Source organism: Tupaia chinensis, unplaced genomic scaffold, assembly GCF_000334495.1.
Source record: "Tupaia chinensis unplaced genomic scaffold, TupChi_1.0 Scaffold000682_1, whole genome shotgun sequence".
Lineage (NCBI taxonomy): Eukaryota > Metazoa > Chordata > Mammalia > Scandentia > Tupaiidae > Tupaia > Tupaia belangeri.
Window position 1 is genome coordinate 3,579,125 of NW_006160205.1, and position 8,976 is coordinate 3,588,100.

Sequence of the window (8,976 nt, forward strand, 5' to 3'; positions counted from 1 at the left end):
TGGCCCTCGGTCTTTCTCTGGTGGGCGCACATGCCCTGTGGCAAAACCTAAACACACAAACAGAAAATGCTAGTTTAGACTAGGGTGTCAGTGGCATAAGTGGTATGTGGCTTGAGTCTGGGTATATTTTGAAGAAGTAACAGGATTTTCTGATGGATTGGATATGAAGTATGTACAAGAGAAGAGTCAAGGATAACAAGATTTGACCAGAACAAAAGAATTACCAATACTTTAGCATGTATGGAACCAGCAGATGGTGTAATGGTTACACTGCTGGACTCCCACGTAGTTGACTGCAGATCGAAATCCAGACACGGCAGCTTAAAACTCACACTGGGTACATGTGCATGCATGCCCAAAATCCTGAGAGGAGACTGGAGGAAAAGGAATTGCAGCATGGTCATCCCCCTGTGGGGTACGATTTCTTGTTTTCTGTCTCTCTCTTTCTCTGGCTAGCGCATGTGGCCTATAGCAAAATTCTCTCTTAAAGAAAAAAAAAAAAAAAAGAATGTAAAGAGTATTATATATGGTGATATTAACTAGTTCATTTGCTACCAAAGACTATATATTCAGTAGATTAATATTTTATTTCTTTCTACCATGACATGAGCTATTTCATGATTTTCCACCAAAGTTCTACAAAATTCACTAGTCAGAGGTCAGTTCACAACACTGGAAGTTTTCAATCAGAAAAGGTTTATTATAAGAAACGATGACATCAGGTAAAAATGCAAAAAATTGTGCAATTATGGCAAAATGTTTAAAAATATCTACACATTTGCCCCCATAGGACTACAGTACTTACTACATACCTGAGCACTTACTGAACATTGATGCCATTTTAAACTGCTTTATCTTGGGAATCTGATTCCTTGCAGATCACATCCACTTTTTTCTCCATGCACCAGTGAAATCTGCTTGATGCATAAGCATCAGCTTTGGAGGTGCTTAAGCATCAACTTTGGAGGATAACAAAAAACAAAGATGGAAAAATAACACAATTTCTATTTTCCTATAACATAGTTATACCAAGTCCAGTTTCAATGTGTTAAAAAAAAAAACATACAGGAAAGTGCGACATAACATTCTTCAAATGCAAAAACAAAGTGAATGCACCAGTGAAATCTGCTTGATGCATAAGCATCAGCTTTGGAGGTGCTTAAGCATCAACTTTGGAGGATAACAAAAAACAAAGATGGAAAAATAACACAATTTCTATTTTCCTATAACATAGTTATACCAAGTCCAGTTTCAATGTGTTAAAAAAAAAAACATACAGGAAAGTGCGACATAACATTCTTCAAATGCAAAAACAAAGTGAAGTGGGATGGGCATGTGTTAGACCTGTATTTTAATTTGGTAGTACCCATTGTGCCTTTTACTTATATTCTCATCATAAGCTATGAAAAATGTACCTAGAATATCTAAACTCAAACCTACACAATCACTAATCTTAGCTTTTTAGAACCTCTTCTGACACCATTTTAAAAGTGGCAAAGTATCCCAGCTATATAATTTAAACAAATAATTCTTCATACAAAATTCAATATATATTCTACTCCTGTAGCAAACCCTAAGCCTTGGCTTTGACATACTATACTTAGATCATATCCTCAATATAAATTGATAGCAAAAGGATCAACTGGCGTGCACATCAACAGAGTAAATCTACTGCAGAATTAGCCACAGTACATCGTTCTCATATATATATACCACACGGCATGTGTAAATTGCTAATTTTGATGTTCTATGTCATGTTTTCAAGTAATACAATTTTCTAAATACAGAAGATTGTCAAAAAGCGGCAGGAAATCTTAGATATTCAACAAAGCTTTCAAAATACATTACATGAACATCTCTTGCAAAAATTGATTATTTTTGTTTTTTTTTTCCTCCCCTTGGCAATGCAAAACTGCAAAGAATGATTCAAAAAACACACAGAAGTCACCCCCAAACAGCATGAAGATAAAATTGTACAAAATAACACAGAACTGAGGTGCTAAAAATAATAGTTAACAAGGTTGTTACAGAGATTACAGACACACAACAAGGCCAATAAGAAGAAACCACATATTTAGCTTTCTAAGACTGGATGTTAAAATACTAATTCTATAAATGCTGTCCATGTTAACTTCTGCTTCAGAAAACATTCCCTACTTGTAGAGGTCTATGTAAAGAAAGCAGTTTGGAAACTTTCCGAAAAACGAGGTATGTGAAGCAAAGAGGCAATGTTTTAAATTTGTTTCACAGTATCACATTACAATTTGTGCAAGAATTTTAAAATATAAACCATGCCAATTTGCTTTCTTTAAGAGAGTAAAAAAGTTCTGATTGAGGACAGACTCTGGGCTATTCTTATACCTTTTATCAATTATTCTAGGCATAGTAAAAAAGGAGTTGATCCAAATACCTGCCTTAGATATGCAAATGAGTTGGTTTGTCCTTCATATTTATATTCCTAATTGATTGTTAGGAATTTATCAGTGAAATATTAAAAATGATTCAGTACCTATCAAATGATGTTCTGTTTACTCTTTTCCTTCTCAAACACCTAGAACGAAGATTTCAGTGAAAAAAGTATTCATCACTATGAAGTGCAAAAATGAAAAAAAAAAATGAGGTTTTAATTGTAATATGAAACCTAAAAGCCATTAAAGTAGACCACCGCAGGAGCTTTGTTTCCAGAAAACAGAATTTTAAAAGTAGGTGTAAAACTTCACATTATATTCTGTGCAGAAGAGAAATAAGTTACCTTTATACCGATACTGACTGAACAGGTAGATGATGAAAAAGGAGGTTGGGCAACAAACTGGCCCATGTTAGTGCAAACTGGGTATAATGTTCTTACTATTCTAAGGTTGAGTGCAGTTAGACCAATAAGTGACCATATCCTGCTATCACATAACTAGAGAATCTTGTGAAATCACAAGAGTCCAACAGGTAAATTATTATGTCCATGAAACTAATACACCACTTTGAGAAATCAGTATGGGCTCAGTCCATTTAAATCTATTTAGCCCTACACATGAATTAACTAATACTAGCACCGGCCACCTGTGAAAATGAGCCCTTTTCGGGATTTTTAAAAATGAGACAGTGTTAGCACTTGAAAAGTTACTGACAGAAAACTGCCACTTTGAAACTTTAGCTTAACTTAAAGTTTCATGGGAAAAATGAAACAATCAGACTAAAAGCTCTTTCTGAGACTGAATTGTTTTTCCTTCAATCTATTCTAATAATAAAACACATTAAAATCTCAGTACACTGAAAACAGTACACATACGCACATAAAAGATACATACATGTATACATATAAATATTAAGAATGAGGATCTAAGTTAGTGCTTCTCTGTGTTAGAGATGTCACAGCTAAAGTAATGTCGTAGTGATATTGCCTCAGATTGTTACCCGTATTTAAAACAATAAGTCACATCAAACTAGTTCGAATGTCTGTACCTAATACTAATCTAATTGCTCTTATGAGAGTGCATAGTTGTCTTGATTCATCTGGTATCTCAGTGATCGTTTATCACAGAATTCTAGAATGATATGATTACTTTTATGCCAGAAAAAAAAATGCTGATAATTGCACTTTGTTACCTTTTCCTGACTGAAATGAAAACATCACAAGGATGAAAGCAAATCCCTCCTTACACTGCAATCTTTAAGAGCACCCATTTCCAGATACAAAACTCTCTCTGCGTTCTCAAATACTGACAGCACATCTTTATATGGTAAGACAAATTTCCTAACTCTGAGATGCCAGGGATACGCAAAGGTCTGAGACCCATCAGAGTACTTTCTGAAGACACTGAGGATAGAGTTTAGCAACAGCACATTCAAAATGCCGGCCAAGGTCCCAGAGCCGATCTGGGGTCTCATACACTTTCATCCACTGGTCAGCAATGTCATCGTATTGGTAAAGGGAATTTTTTCTGCTGGTCCTGAAGACATGTTCTTCAACAGTTACTTGAGTAGCCCGGACAAATAAATGCAGTTTATTCTGAAAAAGGACCAGTTTAAGGTATGGATTTATGGACTGATCACATGGAAAGTCCTTCTTACGAGTCCATTTATTCAGCTCAATATCATATGCTTCTACAGTAAACATACGTTGGTGATTTCCACAGGTTCCAGCTATGTAGTAGATAGAGTCCTTGTATACAGCTGCTAGGCCCTGGATTCTAGGCACAGTCATGGGGGTTAAAAAACCCCAGTAGTCTTTCTGAGGCTCATAGAAGAGGAAAAATTCTCCTAGAAAAAGGAAAACAAGAATACATACGTTTTCATGATTTTATCTTTTTGGTTATATGTTACAATTTCAGTCTCTGAAGCTAAAGAGCATAACTTTCCAAATTTTTTTTTTATAATATCCAGAGATATAATATAAAGACACAAAACACCTTAAAGCTTTTTCAGTCCATGATGTAACGGACAATATCACAGTTGATTTGAATCAGAGTGTTCACTTTGAGGAGGTGTAAGGTGTTACTTAAGCTTGAGGGCAGAATGTAATATTGAGTTTGGTTTTGTTCTACCCAATTGTATTTTATAGAAAATTTATTTAAAGCCAGCTCAAAAAAAAAGTATTACTAATGGTCCTCCAGTAAGACCAAAATGGATAAATAGAGTTTCATCATATATAAGCCAATATAAATCTGTGTGCTAATCATTTAATTAGAAGACAGCATATGGAACTGTTCATTAGTGCTTATGCATCACTGATATGTTTACTTGAGTGCTGCTGTAATGCGGACAAATATTCAACAGGAAAGAATATGACTTTAATAAGATAGAAAACAGATAAGTTTTATAGAGTTGACTTCAAGTCAGTTTCTATTTTTTACTTTTTTTAAAGAGATTTTTGCTATAGGGTGTGTGCACTCACCGGAAAGACAGAGATAGAGAGACAGAAAACCAGAAATCATCCCCCAGGGGGATGGCCACCCCACAGTCCCTTCTCCTCTATTATCCTCTCGAGATTTTGGGCACACACGCATAGGCGCCCAGCCTGAGTTTTAAGCTACCAGGTCCAGGGCTCGAACTGCGGTCAACTTCATGGGAGTCCAGTGGCAAACCATTATGCCATCCGCTGATCCCAGTTTCTATTCTAATTTGACAATAAAATAGCATGCTGAAACAGACTGCCAAAATGAAAATGTCTGAAAGGATTAAATTAGTGAAGATTTAAGTTTTGCTAATTACAACATCTGTATGAGATCTCTGTAATAAAAAATCTGAACCCTGTATGAAAAGGTTAAATGATACTTAAATACCCACAGATGGTACAACATAAGCTTTATACTATGCATATCAGGTTTATTTATGTGAAGAGGCTTTAAGATTAGAAATACCTTATTCTAAATTGAGTGTCCCTTTGAAAACTGTTCTGAACCAAGGTTACTCTTATCTACAGTTAACACCCTGCTTACTGACAGACACTTTAACTTCAGTTTTACTTATTTGTTAAGCCCCCAGCTTTTACTTATACATCATCTGCCCTTATTAACTAACTTGTAAAAATTTCTTGATAAAGTAGACAGAAATTAAAATGTTCTAATCCGAACTACTTCCTTACAAATTTCTCATAGAAAAGATGACTTACACAAAAATGTTGATTTTCAAAATCTAAAGTCCTTTTTAGTAAACTAAAACCAATGATAAACGAGCAAGAAAACCCTCTGGAAATAATATGATTTTAGAACAGGCTAAATAATCTGGCTTTAAAATGGCCAAATGATCTGAATAGACACTTCCCAAAAGAAGACACAGACATAGCCAACAGGTACATGGGAAAAAAGAAAAGTTCAACATCACTACTAATCATCAGAGAAATGAAAATGAAAACCACAGTGAGATCTTATCTCCCCCTCAGAGAGAAGGGCTATAATTAAAAAGACAACAAATAACAAATGCTGATGAGAATGCAGAGAAAGAAGGACTCTTACAAACCATCTGTGGGGATATAAACTAGTATAACTGTTATAGAAAACAGTATGGAGGTTCTCCAAAAAGCTAAAAATAGGGCTAGCCTGTGGCATGGTAGTTGGGGCAGCCAGATTCTGTATGGCCTACTGTGGGTTTGAATTCCAGACTCAGTGGCTTGAGAGACACACCATAAGCATGTCCATGTGCAAAATCCTGAAAGGAGGGAGAAATGGATAAGTGACTGCAAAGTGACCATTCCCCATGAGGGAGGGGTACATTTTGTCAGTTTCCTTCCCTCTCTCTTTCTCTGGCGAGTACATGCACCCACTGACAAAAAAAAAAAAGTTAAAAATAGAGCTACCTTATGAAAATTTAGTATTTACACTAATACACAACTTCTACATTCCAATTGGTAGCCTTATACAAGGTATGGGGCGGTGGGGGGGGGGGGCTGCCTTCAGGAAGTTCATGGGAAATGCATATTATGAAAAACTATGCATAAACCATGTATGGTTTCAAAAAATGTTTATACTGAAGTAAACTCATACTTCAATTCCATTTTCCTATGAACTTTCTGTAACACCCTTGTATATCCAAAGGAAAGGAAATCAGTGTATTAAAGAGATATCTACCCTCCCATGTTTATTGCTGCCCAATTCACAGTATCCCAGATAGGGAACCAACTTATATGTCCATTAACTAACTAATGAATAGATAAAGAAAGTGTGTGTGTGTGTGTGTGTGTGTGTGTGTGTATGTCTGTGTCTGGAGGACATTCTGTTCAGTCAAATAAGCCAGGAACAGCACAAAAAGAGAAATCCCATTTTTCCAGCTTTGTGGCCTAGTTGTTAAGGGAGCTGGATCTCACACAGACAACTGTGCTTTCAATCCCAGCCCCAGTGGCTTGAAAAACACACCAGGCGGGGCCAGCAGTTAGTGTAATGGCTGTCACTTAACTTCTGTGTAGTCGACCGCAGTTTGGGTCCCAAACCCTATGGCTTAAACTCATGCTGGGCATGTGTGTGTGCGTGCCCAAGATCCTGAGAAGAGAATGGAGGAGAATCTGGTGGGTGATTTCTTGCTTTCTGTCTCTCTGTCCCTCTCTGTTTTTCTGGCGAGTACACACACAATATAGCAAAAATCTCTTCAAAAAAAGAAAGAAAGAAAAGAAAAACATACCAGGCATATGTACACACCCAAAAATTCCAACCAGATGGAGAAATGGAGAAGAAACTGTGGTGTGACCATGCCCCATCAAGGTGCTTTCTTCCTCTCCCTGACTCCTCCTGGTAAGCACATGTGCCCTCTAGCAAATTTTTAAGACGAAGTAACAGTTTTCAAAGAAAACAATGGGAGGGGCCAGCAGGTGGCATAGTGGTTAAAGCACTGGACTTCACATGGCCAACCACGGTTCAACTCCTGGACCTGAAGCGTGCTTTCTTGCTTTCCCTTTCTCTCTCCCTTCAAATTAAAAATAATAATAAATTAAATAAATAATTCTTTCAGGAAAAAGAAAACAATAGTGTAAAGGTTTAAAAGTTATAGGGAACCAGCAGTTGGCGTAATGGCTATGTCGCTGGACTCCCACGTAGTCGACCGCGGTTCGTGTCCCGGACCCGGTGGCTTGAAACTCACGCCGGGCGCGTGTGCGTGCGTGCCCAAGATCCCGAGAGGAGAATGGAGAAGGGATTGCGGCGTGACCATCCCCCCTGGGGGGTGATTTCTCGCTTTCTGTCTCTATGTCTCTCTCTGTCTGTCTGGCGAGCGCACGCGCCCTATAGTGAAAATCTCTCCAAAAAAAAAAAAAAAAAAAAAAAAGTTATATATGGCTTCATTGTCTTATTAAAAAAGTAGCATGAGAAGATTACATATAACCAATTAAGAAACAAGAAGAATAATAAACCATACATGGTTTTATATAAGTGTCATTTAACATTCAAGTAATAATATGTATAGGAAACCAAATATAAGGAACATATTATCTATTACAAATCAGAACCTTAGATCAAATCAAATGTATTATTTTCTCTAAACCAGTCACTCAGCTTCTCCTGTATCTTCGCCAGAGTACTGGTCCTCTATAGTTTAAAAAAAAACAACAAAATACCTAAGTATTAGGTCATCAAAGAAATCATCATGTGTTCTTCTATGCAAAAATATATAACTTTCCCAGTGTACCAATACATTAGACAGTCACTCTTATAATAATAAGAGTAAGGAAAAGGTGATATCTCAGTCCTCCAAAAAAAAGAAAACAACATGGTTTTTTTTTTTTTTTTTTTTTTGGGGGGGGGGGGGGGCCTCGCCCGGAAGGGGTTTGGAGAGGGTGGGTGCACTCGCCAGAAAGAGAGAGATAGAGAGACAAAAAGCAAGAAATCACCCCTCCAGGGTGGATGGACACACTGTAATCCCTTCTCCTACACTCTCCTCTTGGGATCTTGGGCATGCACGCACATGTACCCGGCATGAGTTTAAGCCACCGGGTCCAAGACTCAAACTGCAGTCGACTACATGGGAGTCCAACGACATAGCCATTACACCAACTGCTGGTCCCAAAACAACGTATTATGGAAGGCAACATAAACTACAGTGAAATTAAAATATGAAGACTTAATATCAAAAAGTTTAAAAACTTTTGTAATTATAAAGGGTTGTACAATCTCTTTGATAATTCAATAGTACTACCTTAGTTAATGCTTAGTTCTTAATCTATTGTAATTGAATAGGTTCCATTGGGAAAAAAAAGTTGCTATAACATCTCTTGATTATATGTTATTGAAAAGCAAAACTAGTCATGTATCAACCTTAGTTTCTTGTTAAGTTTTAAAATCTGCTCTCAAAGGGTCAACTGGTGGCATGGTGGTTAAGGCACTAGATTCCCACATGGCCAACCGAGGTTCATGTCCTGAATCTGGCAGCTTAAAAATCACACTAGGCGGGGAACCAGCAGTTAGCGTAATGGCTATGTCGCTGGACTCCCACGTAGTCGACCGCGGTTCATGTCCCGGACCCGGTGGCTTAAAACTCACGCCGGGCGCGTGTGCGTGC

The 8,976-nt window shown here is 37.3% G+C and overlaps 1 protein-coding gene across 3 annotated transcripts in view; it reads right to left on the minus strand.

Moving 5' to 3' along the window:
- Nucleotides 1–1,121: 1,121 nt before the first annotated feature.
- KBTBD8 (kelch repeat and BTB domain containing 8) overlaps nt 1,122–8,976 on the minus strand; it is a 17,129-nt gene continuing 9,274 nt past the window's right edge. For all 3 annotated transcript variants that reach the window (XM_006160364.3, XM_006160363.3, XM_006160365.2), the window contains one exon: nt 1,122–4,254. In XM_006160364.3, coding sequence (XP_006160426.1) covers nt 3,791–4,254 — 464 coding nt within the window. In that variant the 3' untranslated portion in view covers nt 1,122–3,790. The remainder of the gene's footprint in view (nt 4,255–8,976) is intronic.